This window comes from Buteo buteo, chromosome 4 (assembly GCF_964188355.1).
Source record: "Buteo buteo chromosome 4, bButBut1.hap1.1, whole genome shotgun sequence".
NCBI lineage: Eukaryota > Metazoa > Chordata > Aves > Accipitriformes > Accipitridae > Buteo > Buteo buteo.
In genome coordinates, this window is record NC_134174.1 from 48,502,281 (window position 1) to 48,525,689 (window position 23,409).

Consider the following 23,409-nt stretch of genomic DNA (forward strand, 5'->3'; position numbering starts at 1 on the left):
GAGAAGCTGAAGCAATAAGAGAGGGGCTTCACCACGGGCTCTAGAACCCAGCAGAGAGGATTCACTTAGGAGGCAGGATCCTCAGTTTGCAAGCTTTTCTGCCTGGGGCATCACACTGACAACATGTTTGCCGATCACATTACAACAAGGTTCTGATCCAGAACCGGAACTTCCCAGTCTACACACTCCCTTCCACCAAATCTGTTTCTGATTCCTCTTAGTTTTGAAAATACAAAAGATAAAATTATCCCTAAATGTAAGTACTATCCCTCCAGTTTGAAATGACCACTCAAGTATTTTCCAGGAGATTAAAGAATAAGTAACTGTTGCTTTGGAAATCCATTCTTCTTAAAGGTCAAACCCTGGGCAAGCAATATTGCCTATCTGGACATTACAAAATGTCAAAATTCTCCCTGAGATTTTAGTTTTAAAGGGGTGTTTCAGAAGGCATCTAGCAAAAAAAAAGAAATATCAGATAATGTGCAGGCATTCTCTAAAAGATTAAATAGATGATTTGGCCAGATAAGCACTCTGGGGAAAGGCAGGAGTGCAGGGGGAAGGATTAGATGCTGATGAGCTGCATCTTGCAGTGCAGGCATTGGGACTGATGAAACAGTAGCACAGGATGAGGATACAACCTGCAAGAACAACTGGATTGTGCTCTGAAATACAGAGACTTAAAAAGCACAAAGACTCAAACTGGAACAACCTGGTCCACATTCAGTCTCCCCCATATTGGAGATTCACAATTCTGGGTTTCAGTACATTTACCAAAGGTGAGTGAGACCAATGTGAATTTGCAAGGAACAGCTAAAGGTTAGATATGGTTTACACCATGTCTTTTACATTTTAACCCTTTGCTTCCTTGTCACAATTCCATACATAAGTGCTTTGCTTTGAGGAAGTTACAAATGTCACTGTGTTTTCAGAGGCATCCAGGAGGAAATTCATCGATGGGATTAAATAATCTGTTAGGTCAGACAAGACCTGAGGCTGGTGAACAGGGATTTCTGCGACAAAACAAGGATCATGAACAACGGGAACCAACCTAGAGGAAAATGCAGGAAGGATTGACACTTAGAAAGGGTAACCACTTAAAAACTGATCAAAAGGTACAGTTCACCCTATAGTTATAACAGCTACCTATTTATCTTACAAATTAATTTTTAATAATCCTCAAAATAGGGAGATGGGGATATTTAAATATCAGGTCTGGAAAAAGCCCGTGGCCCCTTGTACATGCTCCCTATAGGCTCTAAGCTTCCCTTGCAAACTCTTGTTCAACATGCGGAAGGGAAGAAAACATCTCCTCTCTAGTGAAAAGCAGCTGGACAAACCTCTTCCAGTCACTTAAAACTCAAAGGTCTAAAAACTCAAAGTAGCAAAATAGGCAGTCTTACCCTGCAGCTAAGAACAAAGCAGCACAGCAGAGAATTAAATTACAAAAGCAAGAGTTCAAAGGGACAAGTGGCCAATTCTCTAAGAATGCACTTAGAAAAGCTAATACTTTTCTTCTGAGGTTCCTTAATACCATCTGCTGCTAGTACTCTGGCGGATAGAACGGATGACTTCAAAAAAAGGAGTAAAATTGGAAGAACCTCTCTTAATACAAACATGCATTTAGGTAACACCCAAATTGTCACTGAAAAAAAGGCTGTACCACAGGGTTGAAACTTTAGCACACAATGAATGTCCTTCTATAGCACCTTTCCTCCCAAACAGTATTTCCTCTCCAAAAGGAAATAACTGCAGTTGTTCAGTGCTGAACAGCACTAGGGAGCAGCTCAAGATAAGAGCTGAATAAGACAATATTTAATATAAACTGTAAGAGGGACACGATGAGGCCAGTTTGCAATTTACTGCCTCTTGCAAAATACACCCCTGGAGTCTGACATCAGTATCCTGAAGTAGGCAAATATGGCGGTCACTTGGCAGAGGAGAAATCTGAGGCACAGGGAAATTATGCTGCCCTGAGTGAACTTCACCCCTACTTGTCCTACTCTTATATGTGGTGTTGCTCAGTACCACAGCCAGCAGCTGTGTCTTGTTACAGGCACATGGCTGAACAGTGCATGTGGTTTGCACAGGATGAGTTTCACATCCAGTGAAGCTGTGCCAAAGCAAGGAGAACATGATCGAGATCTCTCCCTTCCATTCTTCTCAGTCATGTCTGTCCTGGTTTCAGCTGGAATAGAGTTAATTTTCTTTCTAGTAGCTGGTATAGTGTTATGTCTTGGATTCAGTATGAGAAGAATGTTGATAACACACTGATGTTTTCAGTTGTTGCTAAGTAGTGTTTATACTAAGTCAAGGATTTTTCAGCTTCTCATGCCCAGCCAGCAAGAAGGCTGGAGGGCGGCACAAGATGTTGGGAGGCTACACAGCCAGGGCAGCTGACCCAAACTGGCCAACGGGGTATTCCATACCATGTGACATCCTGCCCCGTATATAAACTGGGGGGAGTTGGCCTGGGGTGAGCGCGGCTCAGGAACTAACAGGGCATCAGTCAGTGAGTGGTGAGCAATTGCATTGTGCATCACTTGTTTTGTATGTTCCAATCCTTTTATTATTATTGTCATTTTATTATTGTTATTTTTATCATTATTAGTTTTTTCCTTTCTGTTCTATTAAACTGTTCTTATCTCAACTACGAGTTTTACCTTTTTTTTTCCCCGATTCTCTCCACCATCCCACTGGGTGGGGGGAGTAAGTGAGTGGCTGCGTGGTGCTTAGTTACTGGCTGGGGTTAAACCACGACAAATTCTCCAAGCTGGATCTTGTCAGGGCATTGATTTTCACATGGAGTACCAGACTTCGGGATCTGCCTGCAGAGCTGCCTCCTGGAGCCCACCACCTGGCAAAGCACTAACTACACCTTAGTACGTGCTTCCCCCAAGTCAGAAGAACAGTCTCATTCACCCCACCAATATTCCCCCCTGAAACTTTTCTATTTGTCCCCACCACTTGTAAATGTGATCCCACATTCTCCTTGTACTTCCCTGGCTGTACAATAGCCTTTAGATCTCTAAGCATAGTGGCCCATGAGAATGCCCTCATTCCCGTACATGGAGGCAAGCAAACTGAGAGTAATACAAACAATAAATCAACATTCAAAGATGCCTAAATTTTTTTTTTGGTTACAGGTGAGGTACTACAGCATCAGGAATATACAGGCTTTTCAAACAAAGCTGGGATTTGGGATCTTGGGAGTTTAAATTTTGGGATTCAAGATTAAGAAACACTACTTTGGACAATAGTTGTGTGAGGACTTCTCACCTAGGTACTTTGATATTTACATTTTTCAAATCTTTGGCACATGCAGAAACCCTGCTGCCCATGCCACGGTCATAACTGAAGCATAGCAGTGGAACTGAAGTAAGAGGATTACATTTCAGGAGGGACATGTTTTGGTGCGAGACTAGAGGCTTAAGGGGATTAAAAGATAGGAGCTGCTTCCCAGAGTGACAGGGTGAAAAACAGCAAAGCCCACACGTAAACATTGCCTATAAGTAAACATTGCTTTGTATCCTTCAGCAGCAGAGAGATACAGTGAGCAGAACAGCAAATGAACCAGTGAACACATCAACTGCGCCTTCAGCCACCTCCACTGTCCCCAGCACCATCTTAACTCACATCATACCTGCATTTTCTGTCTCCTTGTGCCTTTTATCACTCTTGTTTCTTATGAGCTGCCACTCTTCCCACAGTAACCAGTCCTTTTCTCCTGTCTTTCTATTATTATCTATATTGTCTTTCTCTGTATAATTCCATCACCAATGGAAAACAATTTGGAAATACTTTTTAATTCAGTGCAAGAAAAGAATGTTGGGATGCTATATAAAGGAGGGTGACTTCCATATCAAGAAACTAGAATGGGTAGGAATATAGCTGTCTTCATAAAATCTAACCCTGGGTAGAAAGGGGAACTCCTCTAAGTTTTAGAAAAAAGGACTGCAATCATTCTTAAATTCAGGAGGATTTTATTTTTCTGCTAGATAATACTCCTCAAAGGTGAAGCATTAGATTTGGCTTCCAGTTCAATATGCCCTTCTAACAAATACTTACAGAAGCGGTGGTTTTATTCCCTGAAAGATATAAACTCACTAACAAGAGTTACAAATGCCGGAGGGCCTAACACGACTGGAACATCCTATCTGGATGTAATTTAGAAATCAGAAAACTGTGCCAAATTCAACTGATGCTTTCAAGAAAGAAGAGAATTCAGGAGCAGGGTTGTGTGGTGCTAAGCATTGTGACATGTGGCTAAAGGCTGGAATTGCTTCAGAAAGCTTATAATGCAATACAAAAAAATTTAAAGATGACTACAGCAACCTGACAACAGACACTAAGAGGGATGGATATTGGTGTATTGAGTAAAAGCTGCCAGGCATATTTAGGTCAAATGCATTAAAATACACACATACACACAAATATATTAAAAAAATCCCCTACAAACTACATTTTGGTTTCATTTTATAGAAATAAACTGCACTAGACAGGGCTGAATCTCAAGGGCTACAGTAAACTGAGACAAAGAAACCCTCTCAAAAGAGAAGCCCTGCAAGTGTCATCTGAATTTTAATGACAAGGTAGTTGATTTCGTTTGTATCACAGACAACATCCAAGAAGAAAAGCAAGGTTAGGATGACCACTGAGCCAGGGCTGGGGAACCGGGAGATGCACTTTCTGTAGTCAGACCTTTATGGCCTTGGCTACTAAACTTTCCCAAAGCTCAGTTGAAAAGAATGGGACAGAAAGTCAGAGATCACCTCTGAAAAGCGCTGACAGGTAAAACTGGTTCATATCTATAAATGGTAAAGAAGAGGACAACTTGCAAAAATGCTCGCATTACAATAAGCATACTTAAATTCTCTTCCCACTGCTGTTCAGGAGCTCACGTTTCCTCCTTGTTAAATTCACACTTCTTGATATTGCAGATGCTCTGCTTTCATTTCAAATATATCTGTGTTCACCTTTCTTTTTCTTTCAGTGAAAAGCATGTTAACATCTTGCCTGGAGTCAGACATGTGAGAAGGCTTCTACTTGTGCTTCCACAAATCAAAAGCAGCTGCTACATGGCATGGCTGAAGTAAAAACTCTTAAATAAAAAGCAGAAGAGCAAAAAGGGGAAAGGAGGATAGAGCAAGTAATAAGCAATGTACCCTGCAGTACAACTGAGGAAGCAAAAAACAAAAGAAACAATCCTCCCCTCCCCCTAATTTTTTGTTTTGTTTTTTTTTCAATGGCAAGATGACTTTTACATTTCTTTGTTGAATATGTGATGAAAAATGTAGGTCTTCTGATGAGAGACAATTTGCAGAAACCATTCATGGTTTGAAGCATCAAGAAAAAGTGCACTGAAGGGCCTGCTTCACATGCTTCTTTATGGGCTAGACAAGAATATCTAATGGCAAAGGAGAATGAGGAATTCCCTTTCCAACTGTACCCACCCAAGGAATGTCCTTGTCTCTTGTTGTACCTTGCCCACTTTCAAGATAATGGGCTGCAGAAATGAGACTGTTAACATCCATCCTACAGCAGCTGCATCTCGGAAATCCTTTGACAAAAGAACCTCAGCTCCTACCACTAAGTCTCTTCCAGTTGTCATCTGACATAATAGTGAGTTTGTAGAATACACAGAGTTGCTTGACTAAAAGACATTAAAGTGTCTTTTAAAAAATTAGGAGACAAAAATCTGCCTTTGGGTCGATTATCACTGCATTTACCTAGCTTGATTCTTCTATGGCATTATATGAATTTGGCCTCTGTTCTATTGGTTTTGTTTTTTTTTTAAAAGGCTACCTTTGTTTTATTTCTTGAATTATCACATACATTGCTTTACACCTGTTGCTCTCCACCCAGGACAGCTAGTGACATTGTATGCTAGATAACTTGGAGATAGTCTCAATCTTACCTCTAAAAGGGCTTTGCTCCAGTATAGCTGAGGGAAACAGAGAGGAAAAGAAGAGTTTATAGAAATGGTTTATTCAGCTTGTAATGAGCTACAATTCTCATTATCTGTAACACTGGTGCTTGCAGTTTATTAGGAGGACTCATGTCTTCTTATTTTTAAACCACACTGGTTAGGTTAAAGCTATCTTACTTAGGAATTAGCTTGGTCCTGGCACCACTCTTCAACTCCCCTTTACATTTAACACAGCATTTTTTGGCAGAAGACAAAATGCCCAATGCATAATTAAGAGCTTGGGTAGTGTTGTAATTCATTTAAGTGTCACAGGTATGCCATGACAAACCACAGTGCAAAAGCAACTCATACCCCCCACAAAACTCGCTGCCTTGTAAAGCCAGTATTAGTTTCCCAATCAAAAGAAGTTTTATGGGCAGGGAGATCTTTCTTAGTTTTCCTTTTGCCTGTCTACAGTGTGTTTACCATTTGAGTACAGGTATTGTGGTAAATCACAAGCCTTCAAAGTACAGCTCAGATTTTTCGCTCTCTTACCCTTACAGCCATCAGAAAAAATTGATAAAAAGTCTTTTCATTGTGAAAACGCTTCCAGTTGAAATACACAGGCAGCCTGAAACAGCTGGTCAAAAGGGGGCAAGCCATTCAGCTGAAATGCTGATGTGGCAATGGTGGAGTATAGTAACAAAAACTTGTCACCGAAGTTCATTACTTTAAGGTTGATGAAAAACAACACGGACAGTTATAAACCGTTGCCCCTTTGAAACCCCTTTGAAACCAGCAGCTCCCAAGCTTTCCCATACACAAAGCCATTTCAGAGATGCTGACTGCAGCTAGGCTCATCGTTTCTTAATTTAAGAGCTTCTGTCCAACTGTAATAACTGCAACAGATGACAGGAGAGACAATCACTAAGTCAACTCCTACTCTGACCCTTGATCGTAACCTGGGAAATGGGAAGCCAGCAGAAGTCAGGAGACTAATTTGACTTGAAACAAGGGATATTTTTAGGGAGAACACCACAGTCAGTGCTCTCATGAAGACCAGAGTCAGTGAAGGGCCACAGTTATGGGAGAAAGAAGTATTAAAAAACCCCAAACTTAGCAGAAGTATAGTCCCTGAATAACGTTGACAGAGAAAACACAGGGATTATTACTCTAACCACGATGGCGCAGCCTGGATTTGAAAGCAGAGCTGGTGCCTCAAATAGCCTAAGGTATTACATCTGGCTCTTCAAACTAATCTGACCCCTTTGAGACAGACAAATACTTCCTTGGGGAAGAGTGTTGTTACATTTCAGAGTCCTAATGTTAACCACTGACTGTCAATCGAGATAAAACAAGCACCCCAATGACTCATAAAACTAATTTTCCATTAGACAGCAAGAGAGAAACTGATGACAAGAAACAACAACAAAATTAGCCGTTAACAGAAACCAGATGGAATAGCAATAACTATTCAAAGAAAACTATTAACTTAATATCAAGAAAAAGAAAAAACTGTGTAGTAACCACAAAACGTCTCAATATGGAGACCAACCAACCATCAAGGTCAACATAAGGGAGCTTAAATTGATTGGTTTTGAGATTGCTTCCTGTTACGCTAGGCTAAGCTGGGAACTTGATGTTAAATTAGAAAGAAAGGGAAAAAAAGATACCCAGACAAGAGAAACACAAAACCCCACGTAGACAGCAGCCCAGCTGCCCAACAGAAAGCGCAGAAACCAGGCCCTGGAAGAACATTTTAAAGACATTTCTTCCTCTTCCCCTTCCCAACCCCTCCTGCTACCTCAGTGCCACCTTCTCTTTTCAACAGCCAATTTCTATCACTGAAGAGCTTCAGATTTACCTGTACTAAAAATAATAATAATAAAAAATATATTCATATGTCTCCACAGTGCACACTAGGACCTACTATAAGGTTTGTCTAGGAATATGCCAATTCAAGTCACCAAATTGCCACTGAAGCACTACTGGCTCTAGTACTTCAATCCAAACTGTTCACGACTTTTTAAACAACTACAATTCAGTTTCGTCAACCTCTGATACACAAAAAAACATGACTCAAGTTTCAAAATCATGAAATTAGCTTAAAATTCATAAGACAAATGCGTACATCCCCAATCACAGAGGCTGAGTACACCAAAATACACATGATAAAAATAAGTCAGCAACACTGCCTAGTAACTGCAAGAGACAGGAAGAAAATCTTAAAAATACACGTTTCAAGCATTAGTTAAAAAAAAAGTAAATAAGATTTAAAAAAAGGAACCTTTATCTTCTTAACCTTTCTTTTGGTTATATGCAGGACAGATGCATGGGTATGGTGCTTCCATGCTCAATCCAGAGATGACAAAATTACCATTTCTTTTAACATAATAATCTAATTATTTCAGTACCATTATTTAGATTTTGCTTTTGAAAGCGTTACATCTCAGGAAGAACCAACAGTACACTTTTTTTTTTTGACTGGGGGTGGGGATGGTGATTTGGGGTTTTTTGTTTCATTTGTTTTTTTCCCTTTATGGTGACTGAAATTCAGGTGGTTTGGGTTTTTTTTCACCAAATGAGGCTGCGATTCACAGAGGCAAGGCTGTCTGAGGTTATCACCTAGCCAATAGGTTGAAGTCGTTATGTCCTTTGCCACAAGGCAAAATGGAGAAACAAGGGATGAGACAAAGCGGGGGGGGGTGTGGGGGGGGGTGGGGGGGGGGGTAGGTGATGGGGGGGTGTGGTGGTATAATCTGTGTAGTCTGTCAACCCTGAATGGCTTAACTGAAGAAATGGGAAAATCACCCTCTTGCAGTGCTCTTCTACATTACCTCACCTTCCCCGAGACAATAAACTCTTTGGAGCACATCCTATGTCTTTAGGCACTTCTAGACAGATTTACAGTACCCTTCTGGTGTCTGCAGATAACAACAAAATAAGAGAACTTGGAAGAAACAGCATCTGTGGATGTGCTCTGTCCAGCCGTATGATGAAAGGCTTGAGTTGGGCCCTTTTGATTTCCTCATGCCTAGCCTCATAAAGAAAGCACATTAATTTAATTAATTCAAATGAATGAAAAATTATTCACTGACAAGCAGGAGACAAAGTTCAGGGCAAGGGTATTTTAACTCATTTCAAGAAGGGCAGTTCCCAGTCAGACTTTACAGAGCCTGTGAAGCCACACTGGGGGAGACAACTTCTCCCTCCCTCAAACCCAATGTGAAACTGCTTTTCTGAGAAGCTAAATCACTTCAGAGTAAAAGGTGACACGAACGTCACAGGTTTTGCTCCTAAGAGAAGTGGAGGAACTTTGCAACATAGTTCTTCAGAGACCTACTTTTCTTCAGCCAATCTGACTCATTAAAGCCTAGTTTCTGAGATGATTGGCAAAGGCATTGATTGCTTGGCTGTTCTTGATCATCTGGGTTTAAGCCATGGAAGGTTCCCACACACTTATAACGGCCACCAAGCAAATAAATTTAGCAGCACTAGTTATCTGGTGAGCTTGAAGTCAAGGTAATGAAGTAGCACCAGGAAAATCCCTAATCATGATCTTTGTCTTTCATCCACGTATCACAGACAGATGAGAAAGGCATGTTGCTAACAAAGAAACGTATGAATTCCGAGACACATTACAAAAGAGTACTTTCAGCAAATGCAACCATAAGAAAGAAATGTGTAGCTTTAGCAACAAGTGGAAAGAATCTGTAAGTGAAAACAACATACCCAGAAGAAGTGATGTTTAACAAAAACTAAATCCTGATGTCAAAAACACATCAAGAGGAAACATGAAAGGGAAGGAGAGCAAGCCACAAAAAAGACATCAAAAAGGAGAGGAGGTGGGAAGAACAGCATAATCTGAAATTCTCTCTGTTCTTTACAGATTTATGATTGTTAAAGAGCCAGATAGAAGAGGTTTCTCTTTTTTCTTTTTTTGTGTGTCTCTTGTTTTTCTCAGCAACTCAATGTAATAGTAACTTTGCAAAGTTCAGCTCTGCCTGAATTGTCTATTGACAATTGCCTATTTTTGCCCTTCTCCAAATGCTCTTCTAACATTGTCATGCAGTGGTAGGGTTTCCCCATTGAGGCTGACTCATTTCTATTGTAGCTGACAAGACTCCTGATCTTCCAAAACCTTTGTAGCCCTTTGACATGTCTCAGAGTGAAGGAGTCAATGTGGCATGTGAAGCATTGTTAACAAATACAGAAGGTATAGCTTGGTAGCTATAACACTTGTGGCCACGCTGCATATGACAGACAATTCTCTGTCAAACCAGTCCTATCACAAAAGCTTTAGCAATTTGCATCATCTTCTAAAAAGTTACTACTAGACACACTTACTGAAAGCCATGGGGGCACGTTTATGCCTTGGAAGAATAAAAGTGTGGCCAGACAGCAGTACAGTTGAGTAATTTTCATGAAGAGATGACAAATTATGCTAATCAGAATCACCAACGCTAGTTAGGGCCAGGCTGCCTTTAACAGGTGCAGTTAAAATCCACAGACACCACTCAGAAATTAACACATCAAAGCTTTGAGAATTACAGTAATCACATATGATTATTTAACAGGAAGGTTAAACAAGAGCAAAATAGGCAGACCTGGAGACAAGCCCTTTCCCTGCATTTGCAGGTACTCCTGCTACCTCTGCTGAAAGAAAACATAGGCCTCAGAAGGGAACAGCCCAACACCAGTTCTAGTGAAGGAAGTGGTCAAGGATACATCACTGATTTCTGAGTCAGGGAGCTGTGCATTCATGGTTTCATCGTTGGTTTCGCACACTCCTTAGGCAAGCCACTTGAATTTATACTTCAGTTCCTCAGGAGAAAAATGGAGCAAGTAAAACTTTTTCTTGCCACGTGAGCTCACTTTTTTAGACTGAGTTTTGAGAGACCGAAGGTGTCCTTTTTCTATCTATCTACAACACCTAATACCTAGTAAAACAGGACGTAAGTGCCACTTCAGCGCCACTGCCACACAATGACACCAAAAAATAATGCTTGAAGATTGAAAACCCCTGTTCTCAAAAGTGACTTTAAGTGCAGCCTTGCTATAAACCCCACAGAAACTCTAAATGTCTCCAGAAACTGGAAATGGAGCAGGCAAGGACCACACTAAGAGCTGACCTTGGCTTCCAGAAGTCCAAAGGAATATCTGTGAGAGTTTAAAACATAGAGGATAAAACGTATTTCCAGACAAATCAACAGTAATAAGAATTACCTCACCATGACTGATGCCAAGGTTTAACCTTTTGAAAGAAGCATACTGTCAGACAGGTCTACAGTGATACCCCAATGAAACCAACCTTAGTTTAAGAAGGAAAGGCACTCGTTTAAGAAGGAAAGGCACTCATACAGAAAAGACAAGTTTTGTACTAAGTCAGAATCTCTCCTAAGCCTGGATTCCTGACTCCTCAATTTATTGGAAAGAGACTGTAATAGGCAAACATGACTCTTCCAACCATCAAAAGAAAAAAATGCTATTAACCTCTCGCTCTCTCATATACTTGAAGAGTGTGTTACCCTCCTGCTGAGATGGTTTGTCAGGCTAAAGTTTTGGGGACAGCAGGGCAGGCAAGCTACTTCATTTTCAATTAGAAGTTGAATTTTCTTTTGCGTTCTTTACATACAAAGCCCAGGCCATATTATTTTCACAGCTGACTGACAGACCAAACCTGTACTTCTATTTGCATCCCCATAGAAAAAAACTAGAAAACAAACCAGCATTACTAATTGATCTAATTTATATTCCAAATAAGACACCAAACTTTTTGTGACTAAGGATCAGAACTTTTACTAAAGACATTTCAAGGAGGAAATGAATTTCAAATGGAGTTTTCTAAAAAATTTACTAAATATAAAGTTGGGTTTGTTTTTTTTGAGAACTGCCACTCTGGCTATGCCCATTTTCCCTTGAATTCTTCCATCTTCAGCATGGGAGAATAAACAAGAAATCTTCAACACTCTTATAACTTAAATTCATCTTTGAACCAGGTCTGAAAAAGGCTAGTAATCTAGGAAAAAAACCCAAACAAACAAAAAAATCCAAAGGAAAAAAAGTCAAGATTTTTTCCAAAGGAAGTTTAGATACATGAAGTTACCAAAAATTTAGCACAGTCATATTGCATAAATAAGCTGGGAGATTTTCTGTTCTGTCAGACACATCGTTTTAGCTTTAAGTGAATACTTGATTGTTGTATGTATGCATACGGATGTTTGGTCAAAAAGATATTTCTAAAATCAGTAGTATCTGGTTTTGAAATCCTAAATTCTATTACTTTCTAAAAGTAGCCTGGTCCCTCTTCCCTTGAAAGTATCAATAAGTGCATACTCTAAGATATTTTGGGATGTGATTTTGTCAAATTCTTTCTGTAAACTAGGTAGTGTAGGCTGACTAGTTCTGTGTTTTCTAAGCTAACATAGACAGAAGGAAAGGCTATCACATGGTAAATATTTGACTAAAGGTTAGGAAAGGTGTTTGTTATTTTGTTTTTAAATAAAATCAGTTTTCACAGCAGAAGGAAGTCACCAGTGGGGTGTCACAGGGAAAGAGTTAATACAGAACAGCCTGAAGAGCAAGGTTAATAATGAGGTGGCAAAGTTTACCTCCCATACAGCTTCCTGTCATTAGCCAAGGCAAGGTGCAGAACCACCTAACTGTATTGGCTAGTAAAATAGCAGATGACATGCAAGCTGGATAAATGTCAAGTGACAATCTTAATTTTACATATTCAAGGCTGGGGTCCAGGTACTTAGGAATACAATCTTTGGGTTATAAAAGTAATTTTACTGAAATGTCAGCTCAGTGCTTGATAGTGGAATAAAAACCCCTAAGTGTTTGTAATTATTAGGGGAAGTACCGAATCACAATGGTCACAGAGAAAATAACTAGGAAACAATCTCCTGTCTCTCTAGTAAGAAACACAGAACTTCCAGTGAAATGAACACTTCAGAACAAAACAGACACTAATTTTGTACAATCCATAGTTAATGGTGAGACTCTGACTCAGGTGGTTTTGAACACTCAAAGTTTTATTTGGGTTCAGAAAAAGCTATTGGAGAGATTAGCAGAACAGAAATCTATTGAGAACTATTAAATACAAATACAGAAGAGTCCTTGAGCTATAGCTGGGAGAGCTTTCTGGGGAGGCATCATTATATTGTTGATGATATGCCTACTTTTAGACATATTACATATTTACATGTCTGTTTTTACACTAGTCCCTAAGCATCTCCTGTTGCACACTGCCACAAAGCGCTTTGGTCCAACCTGGTACAGCAGTTCTTACGTTCTCAATTCTAGCTATGATCTTGACTCTGTTGACAACTTTAGCATTCCTGTTATTGTGAGCATAAGCGACTGTTTGGGTCTTTGAGTCAGATCTCTGGAAGAATCATCACTCATGAGATACGCATTTAGTGCTGAAGGGTTCAAGAAAACATTATTTCATACTCCTGTATAGGAGACAATTCTCTCCAGAAGTTGAATTTAGGCCTTAGTGAAAAATAGCAAATCAGAAAAACAAAAATGCATGACAGGAAGGGAGCAGGCAAAAAAAAAAAAAAAAAAAAAAAAGATGCCACCAACTAGCACCTCAAATACCTATAGTGCATGGATACAGTCAGAAGAAACTGCCCTAGAATGACCCTATAAAGAGGACTGTGCTCTGCTCTGCAAGATGACAAAACAAAAACGGATTCCCCAAATCCCAGACTGCAATAGTTGCTGTCAGTTCCTTCCTGACCTCCATTTTCTCAGCGCTTTCAAGCTGCCAGCCTTCACTAGCTGCACACAAACTCCTCCAGAAGCACAGGAAAGGCACAATGGCTAAAGCTCTCTACAGAGTTCAACATGTAGGTGGTCTGATTCAGAGAGGTCTAACTGGCCTATTCGTATTCATGATTTTGTATCTAAGCCCAAGGTCATAAGCCATATGCCAACATTTACAAACTGTGTTGAAATGTCTTTCTGTTAGCTTTAAGCTCGGATGTTATCTGTGTCTACAGTCACCTCACTTCAAGACTGTTCTCTAAACATTGCTGAAAGGCAAATATGCAACTGGGGAGCTCCAAAGCACAACTGCAATGACAGTTGTCAATGTACACAAAACCTTGCAGAACATCAAAACACTACTTTACCTCCAACCTGTTCATTTGATATTACTTTAATATGAATGCACGAATAAACCAGACCAAACCAGAACTGTATACCCAAGATAGCACATCGCTGAGCCCTGTGCCCAAGATTTGCTCAGAGAGAGGTCGTGTGCGAGTTGGCACATCTCCACACCAATGTGCTCGCACAGCTTTTGGATTGGGCTTGTCTGTATCAGCAGTCAAGTCCTGATTTACCTGACTTGCAGTCAATCCCTGGAGATGCACATGGTTGCCTGATATCCCTCTGTCTCCACCAGATCTTACACATGGTCACATCCCTACTGGAAGCTTTGTATTTCTGCCTGCCCTGCAGTCACTCCCAGGAGGGAGAAAAGAATAGACAACACAGTTTCAGTCGTTTCTGCTCAGGTATCAGCACATCCTGCGCCTTTGAGAGAATGGCACAGGTATCAGTGCATCCTGTCTGTGCCTTTTGGACAATGAGACGCAGAGGTTTGGGGAGGTGTGGTTGGGGGGGAAACAGTCTCTGTCCCCCCTCTTACTGACCCTCACTTGTCACCAGTGGCCAAGACATGCCCGTGATGAAGTGGCCAAATCCACTGCGGTGTTGAGGCTGAAGCACAAGGTGATGATGGCACCCCCTCGCCCTCCTCCACCAGACCGAGGTGCAGAGATCTCCAGCCTGGCACGCTGCACTTCCTCAAGGAGATGCAGAGGATCCTCCATCCTGCAGCCCCACTGTTGTTTCCCCCCCAGCCACATCCATCGGAGGAAGCCAGACACCGTCCCTCCTCACTGCTGGCAAAGGAGGGAGCAGGCAGAGGGCCACCCCGCTCTGGGAGAAGAGACAACGGCAAACCATAAGGAAGCTGGCCAGCACTGAGAAAAGCCAAATGGCATAGGGCAGGCTGCAAACCTGACATCATGAACGCATGGTAATATACGCTCTAAATAAATTTTACATTGTTTGTCATCACAAGCAATTTGACTGCAGCCCCACCATGGCACCAGAATACTTCCCACCATTAAGCTTTCTGGGAGGCAGCCTAGCGGCAGAAGGCCATGGACTGAAACCATGTTCATTTTGCACTACTGAAAAATTGATTTTCAATCTAAATTTATTCTTCAGTTATTTTTTTGAATAAAAGACCCCACAAATACAAACTTACATCTGTTCTCACCGTAGACCTACCTTTAAAATTCCTTGTCAGCTGAGAAATAAAAACCCCCAAAGTTTCTCCACTGCTTGATAGGTCCTACAAAGAAGCCACCATGCTTTGCCTTCCCTGTTTTTTACTACTTTTCCCAAGGACGTCACAGCTGCAACCATTTCATTTAAATGTTACAATACGATGCTGCCTTTATATCAGAGAACTAGCTAATAACTCCTTTTCCATTCATTTCTTTAATACCAGCATAAGCACACTCTTCATTTCAGTTTGTGTCATTTCTTGCTGCTGCCGAACACTGAATATTTTTATTGTATTTCTGACTCTGCCATTAGGAATCTTTATATTCCATTACACAGAGATACTGACATAGGAGATAAAACTGGTAAGGAGTTTTATCAAATAAGTCTCAGTCCTGCTCCTTGCCACAGTCTGAACACAGAGTATCATGTTTCCTGTTCGGGTTCAATTCCAGCTCTTCACAGTGATCTACAGAAAGATAATAAAAAATTGGATTTGTGCCCCTTTTCCCCCTTATTCATTAGCTGGGTTTTTTTCTGTTCAGCGCAAACTCTCACCTTCCTGGGTCTGTAAGTAATCTTAGGCTGAAGTGGCCTGTTCAGTTCAAATATTTTCCTCACTCTTAGCTGATAGAGCGAATCTTTGGCAACTTTGGTAGATATTTTGATCCAGAACATTTCCCAGACATGTGAAAGTTCTTTAATAATGATGATGATAATAACAATATTAATAATAATAATAATGAACACCACCACTACCTGAATTAAAAGAATTGTAAACACCAGAATAAAACTCCTCTCCCCAAGAGTGAGATTTTATGATCTACAGTGTCATAGTCCATCCAGGTCCCTCATGCTTCAGCTGCATGAGGATTTTGAGGAATTTCTGAAGCATGGGCATAAGCCTGAGCTCTTTCAGATGGCACATCAAAGATGACACTCTAGTTAAAGACGCAGGTGAACATGCTTGAATCCCCTCTGTTCCAATAAGGCTGTAATTGTTGTTTTGTGCTACAGTGATAGTACTAAATCTTATTTGATTATTAAAAAAAAAAAAAAATTTAAAAAAATCAGCTGCATGGGTGGCAGGAGAGCTGAGTACAGCTAAAATCTGAATGTGGATAGTTGAAAGAACAACACAGAGATGCTTTTCGAAAACTTCATTTTAAACTATCAACACATGCACCTAGTACTTTAAACATCCAAGTGCAGAAATAACTCTTCCTTCCCTATACCCTGATGACTAGACAACATAACTCTGGACTCCAGGTGTAACTGAGTAGTAAAGCAGTAAATACACTTTAATGTTGGGGGGAAAGACAGCCTTAAAAGTTTAAATCACATAATCCCAAATTCACCTCTTAATTCCACTGACTTCAATCAAGTAACTGAATGCATGGGACCTCACAAGTCTAATAAAATCAGATAAAGAATCCTGCTAGCGAGCTTCCATGAAACAAGGATCTTACGCATTGAAAGGTCATACAGTCTGTTGTAAAAGAGTATTAGACTGTCACCTCTCTACCTCACAACAAATATTGAAACATCTGCAAAATTCAAGCAGCAGATCAATTCTCACGGTATGTATAGCATATAAATTTCAAGAACATTAACATGTTAAGTCAAAAGGAGCTTTTTAAGTTAACATTTCAAGTTATTTAGGACTCCCAAAAGTACTGATGTGCCCTCCCCATCCCCAAACCCACAGGCTGATAGTGACAAAATACTGTCACTCCCAATTGTTAACAAAAGCAAAAAAGAAATGTCACTAAATATTATATTCTTGTGTACATGCAAATTCTATTTAGGTGATCAAGTCATCTTGGAAGACAACATACTGGCAGGCAGCATACATTTAAGCTTCACCAAAAACACGTGATCATTAATCTCCTCCTGGGGGATTTCACACAAAGCTGACAATTTCTGCTTCCACCAGTAATGCTTATTTACTAAACCCTGGATTGGACTTCAAGCTATCGTTTTGAAAAGAAAACAATTTGTCTGCACAGCAAAGCACCGTTTTGTCCTAGTTGTCTAGCAGGGACTCTTGATTTTTGCACTTTCAAGTTTGGGGTTTTTAGCAGCCCACCTAAATAAATATATAAATAAAATCCTCCCCGAACAGAAACACCCGCCCCCCCCAGGGAAGGCAGGCAGGCGGGACGAACACACGCACCAGTGCAGTTACCAGCCAGAAGCAGCGTACGTACTTAAGGCACACAAAGCAAATAACATTTGAACATTCTTGCCAAATGAGATTATGTGTTTGTATACCTCCCTCTCACACATGCACAAACCCACACATTACACAGCAAATAATGCTCACGGAACAGAACAAAGACCCTTTATTATTGTTCCATAAGGTTTTGCAAAATCCCCTTCTTTGTCTAAAACTGAATAGTGTTGTTTGAGCCCTGAAGATCTAAATATACAAAGCTTGTACAGAAAAGGAATATAGATTTCTTTTAGAACAACTGATAACATTAGAAAACACAAGCTTTTGAGAACAGAAGCCCCCATTTACAAGCAGCTTTATTCAGAAAATTAAAAAAAAAAAGTAGTAAATACTGCAGCCATTCAAATGCACACTCTCTGAATGGACACAATTGGAGCTTAAGGCTTATCACACCCAGCTGTGTTTTAACAGAATCTCTTATGGTTACCTCCCCCCACATAAAAGTGCTAATACTAATATAATTAAAAAGCCAGCTTAAATAAAAACCACCCCAAAAAATTTCAAAACCCAGCAAGTTCTCTCTCTGCTTTTAATCCCCAGCACCCTCAGAAGGTTCATGTGAATGAAGGAAAGGTGCTTAAAAAAAAAAAAAAAAAGGGCAAAAAAAAAAAAAGGCAGCTTCACAATTAGAACTGCACAAAGTATAACACTAAAAGGGATCATTCACGTAGCACTCTAATGAGGAGCCTCTACAGCAGCCTCTCTTGACAGGCTGCCCTGATGTATGTATTTATTTTGCAGGGCTTAATAGCATCCCTACAATGAACTGTAAAGCCAAGATACTCTGCTGACAAGGCATTCTCCTACCTGCAGCTTCATTTTCCAGCATGAATGCATGTGTGTATCCTCAGCGTAGCTTCCCCTGGTTGCATGACTCCTGTTATCCAGACTAAAGAGACGGAGCTGTGTAAGCAGAGCTGCTGACTGCCCTACATTTGCCTGCAGATGAAGAGAAAGAGTTGGTGCTGTACTTGCTTGGGCTTGTTTAAGCCCCCTAAATAAAATACTAGTGTAGCTCAAACCAGACTAACTACTTCCTCCAGCTGATCCCAGTGAAAAGAGCTTGTGATGAATAATGCATGAGAGCTCCTATGAACGCGCTCCATTGCTTGCAGCAGCTGATGTCCATCTCTCCCCCCTTCCCAAAAGCAACCCCTAGCAATTTTTGTGCTATGAAGCATAAAAATTCTCCCACTGTCCAAAGAGCAAGGAGCATGCCCCTCCCAGAGCCATTTTCTTTCCTCTACTCATTAGTCAAACCAACAGATCTGGCGATTTTCTTTTTTTTTAAAGATAAAAATCTAAGCAGCTAGAAGTCAAAGAAAGCACAATAAGCACAGAGCCATATCTCTGGACTACACAATACTAGTAAATTCAGTTGCTTAGTAATTAATTTTTCTTATTCTTAAGGGCTGTGATGCAAGAGAAGCTGTATAAAGATGAACACTGAAGACAGAGAAAGAATGTGATAGACCAGAAAATAATACAGCACAAAGAAGGTAGAAAAAAATTGCTTGCTGTAGCTGGCAAGTTCAGTTGACTGTTTACAGAGAAAAGAGATTGCTTAGGAGAACTTAGTGGGTGGAAGAATATGGGGGATAAACTCACATGCTGCTTCTCTTGAGCAATAAATTCCACTGTCAATACAACTTTGCAAGCTAACTACACAAATCACTTACTTTCAGATATTCTTCCAAAGAGCAAACAAACACAATAGTAATTTGCAAGTACTTTATTTGCAAGTGCAATTACTCCAATAGGCAGATGTCACTACACCCCACTGGCGGATTCAGTTCTATTTCTCAGAACTGCTTTGCTTTGATTTCATTGTTAGATACACAACAAATTATTTGACATCTCTTTACCAGTTACCTGCTGCAATCTGTGTGACATAGCCATTCAAACACAACTGACAAGGCTCTCACAAGCCATTAGTTTCCTGTAAAGGAAACATGGCTTTAATGTATCATTTACAGTGAGAGCGTGTGTGCAGCTTCCTAAATCCTGAACTGTGGCTCTTCAGTTTGGGCATAACTCTAGACATCTCTGATGTCATATTTCTCATGTCACAACAAAACTCAGAGACGGTCCCTGCTTTCTACCCTCGCCTCAGGTGACTTACACAGAAAATGAGAGAGAGAAGGTGAAGACAACTGAGAGGGACCAAAAAGAAAGGGATATTCAACACATTAGAGTCACCTAGCACTCAGTCACAACTGGTTGTAACTTTTGAAGGACTCCTCTTTCACCTCTGCTAAGGGTGATCCTCCTGCAAGGATCAAAGCTAACCTTAGGACTCTCCAGATGACATTATCCAGACGGTTGCATTTATTGTCATGCTTTCCCTGGGACACCCTCTGACCTGAGGAATGCTATTACACACCACAAGGCAGAGGAGAGGATCTCCTTTCCCTTCAACTGCACTTTTTTCAGACCAACTCCATCTTCTCACCCTCATCAGTTCCCTGCCACATCCACTTTTAAACTGAGGTTTTCATATGACTGCACCCCATTCAAAATTCAGTTTTACCAAAAAATGGCATGGTACAAATCTTGCAGCCAGGACCACTCTGTACATACTTTGTTTCTCATGTTCTCTCTCTCACTCACAGGACAGCGTGACAACGTCCTAAGATAGATGGACCTTTTGTTTCATCCATCACAGCTGGTCCCATATGCTGAGCACTCTGCATAACTCACTGTTTCTCCCTCCCCCCAGGCTGAATATTCCTTTTTAAAAAGGAAAAGTCCAATACAAAATCAAATCCACACAAACATTATCAGATCCATAACAAAGGCTATGGAAATACTTCATTTATCAATATCCTATGGGTAAACTTCAAGGAGGCAAAGGTTCTTAACATTTTAAAACCAGGCCCTTAAAGTCTTCCTCCAGCTCCTCCATCATGATTTTAGAAATGGGAACCAAGAAGGTTCCAGAGAATTAGCTGGGCTGCCCAAAGTGAGAAGGCAGGGGCTCTGCATAAACCCAGCCTTGTACACCATGAACTACAAGGTAAGGAATCGGGCTGAACATGACAGATGCAGGAGGACTACTTTATAGAGAGAGAGATCTTGTGTTTCTGCAAAGGAAGCCAAGAGGACTACACCTTGTCAGACGAAACATAATCATATGGCATACTCAGATTCTACACTGTAAACAAACAGTGGCAGATTAAACATCTCAAGTGAATCATTTAGAGTGCAACACACTTAATAGTTTTGAAACAAGGTATGTTATGTTCATTTCTATACAACTGACTTAATTCCAGAAACCCCAGCAAATAGTAAATAATAAACTGCACGATTAGCTCTATCAGCAGCAGGGTTCAAAACTCACCTCAGGCTTGTCATACCAGATGAGCTCTGGTTAAACAACAGAATACTCTTCCCTCTCCGTGTGCAGACTCTTGCACATCCTCAGAGCGGTGTCTGGTTTTGGTTCATGTGGGACTATGGCGAACAAGCACTTTGCAAACAAAATTTCTGCCTTAGCTCAACCTGGGCAACTGCACTGCTATGAATTCACTCTCCAGATGTTTTCTTTCATATCTGGAAGATAGTCTTGAATTCTGAGATTTTTTTTTTTCCAGAGGCTCTAACTCTGAGACTAATGGAAATGAATTGCTGGAGGGGAGGGGGACAATCTGCCATAAACACACATTTGTAAGGCTTTATATACAGGGAAGTATGTATCTAGGGTCAGTTAAGAACTTCATATAGCCCTTTGGATATTTACCCTTTTCCTCTTAGTACTTCAGGAGGTTAGGTCAAAAGTTATGAAGGTTGGTTTCTAAATTCAGTGGGTGTATTAATACCATTATGAAGAATTATGCAAAGACAGCAAGCTGGAAGAGAAATCCGGTTTAATTACATTCTGCACCAGCATTACGCCAATGGACTCTCAGCAGAACTATGTCTGCACTTGGCCCACGGGACTACTCCCATGACACCAGGTGTTATGAGTAAGTTTCTGGGAGAAGCAAACCAGAACACAAACAGATGTGCATAAGAGTAATTAAACGCTTTTTATTATTTTAGACAGTTCTCTCCATTGGGTATTCAATTTAAAACATAACATGAGAGAATTAAAACTTATCTGCCTTCTAAAAAAGGTCTTTCATAGGGATTTAAATTAAAAAAGAAAAAAAGTGTTATCCTAACTTTTTAAAGAATAATGAACTCAATTGGTTTCTGAATCCATGCGTTCATTTAATGTAGCATACGACGTTTGTGTTTCTTAAAACCTTAGCATCCGAAATGGGATTTGCACTAAAAATCTGACTGTCCATTTAAAAACACCCGCCCATACACAAATCCCCCAGGTTCACATATCACACCTTCAGAGAAAAAAACATTGGAAACATAGATATTGGAAGTCTAAAGCCACATGGCAAACAACTCCAAAGTGACATGAGTTCACGGATTTTTTAAGGTGACATGCAATATTTGACTACTTTGGGTTAACACACTCTTGAGTCTTGTATAACAAAAATAAAGCAAATTTTTTTCTCAAATATTAAATAATTGATTATTTAATCAAACATTGGAATTTAACGAATATGTTCATTCTTATGTTTATGAGGCTAAAAAGAGCAGTTTAAAAATTAAAGGCATTCTGCTGAACAGCTTTATATTTCATTTAAAATGAACAGCATTTTGTAGCATCCTCCTGCATGCCTGAACAATCATGTTGCCACCGTAAAAGGAGACGCAGGAGAGGCCTCACCACAGCAAGAACTGTGCATAGCAAAATCATCTTTCATTCATGTGCACTTATTAGGTGAAACTTGAAATAATGTGTGTGGCATCAGCTCACAGACACATCACTTTATTACATGCTTATGCTAGGGGCCAAGCTGAATCATTTCGGTTAAGTATTTAGCTACTGGCTGGCCAGTTAATTTTACAGTCAAATTTTGTACAGTCTATTTAGTTTCTCCCATTTTTAAATAACTGCAGCCTCCTGGGGAAATTCTCTAGTAGACCATCTGCTCGTTTCCTATAAATCCTCCTTTCAGACCTTACGCAAATTTCCGAGCTGCCAATCAGAACTTCTTTGATGTCTGGGTGAAAAAACCCCAACTATTCTGACCTAAAACCTGCACTACAAAAAGATGAGTTATCCCCTGGTCAGTTAAATAATGATAGCAAAGCAGGTCATTTCTCTGCTGTGCATCTCAAGCAGCAGATACACCCTCAGTGGGATGAGCACTTATGGTCCTCCCTGTCCACAGGTTAGGAAAGGACAGTCATGATCCAGGGACAATTTATCTCACATTTTTAGCTCGTTATATTCTCTCTCAAGTTTCTGCGTGCCCAAGCACGTTCTTTGCAGCCATCTCAGTTGGCACTGCCTGGGAACAGCTGATGGACATTCCCCAGGTCTGACCCCAAAGGAGGACGGATGGAAGGAAGAACCAATTTGGATAGCAAAAGCCTAATGGGAGAAAGACGGAATAAGGAGATGTTAAATACCAAGCAGCGTTTCCTGTCTGTGAATTTGTATAATCATGCTTGTGCAAGTGCTGCACTGCTCTTCTCTGGCTTGTGAAACACTGCAGGCTGCACAGATCCAATGTTACACCAGACTTCTTCCAAACAAACAAGGCTGCAGGGAGTTTCAGCAATCAGGAACACACTGAGGGAGCTAACAGACTTTGATCCAGCAGATGTTTCTCCAAGCCCATGTGAATTTCACAGTGGAAAAAAGAAGTGAGGACTTTAAATCTATTTTTGGTGAAATTAGCACCAGTATCCAAATTCTGTACCAAGTGTTAACAAATACCACATAACATCCCCTGCTTCCATGAAATAGGCAGAAAGATAGCAGTACCTGCAGGCAGGAGCTGACTTTGGCTGCTGCCTGTGCCCAATTCAAATACTTGTCACCGCAACAGTAAATTCACAATGCTGCAAAGCAATATAATGGTGCTTACTCAAGTACTGTCAGTGT

The 23,409-nt window shown here is 40.5% G+C and overlaps 1 protein-coding gene across 4 annotated transcripts in view; it reads right to left on the minus strand.

Annotated features, from left to right (window-relative positions):
* The window catches only part of MARCHF8 (membrane associated ring-CH-type finger 8), a 99,255-nt gene that overhangs the window by 36,687 nt on the left and 39,159 nt on the right, over nucleotides 1-23,409 (minus strand). Inside the window, exon 3 of one of the 4 annotated variants that reach the window (XM_075025943.1) lies at nucleotides 18,261-18,392. The exons of the other annotated variants lie outside the window; for them this stretch is intronic. Within the exon in view, the coding sequence (XP_074882044.1) occupies nucleotides 18,261-18,392 (132 nt within the window). The remainder of the gene's footprint in view (nucleotides 1-18,260; nucleotides 18,393-23,409) is intronic. 4 annotated transcript variants of the gene reach the window in all.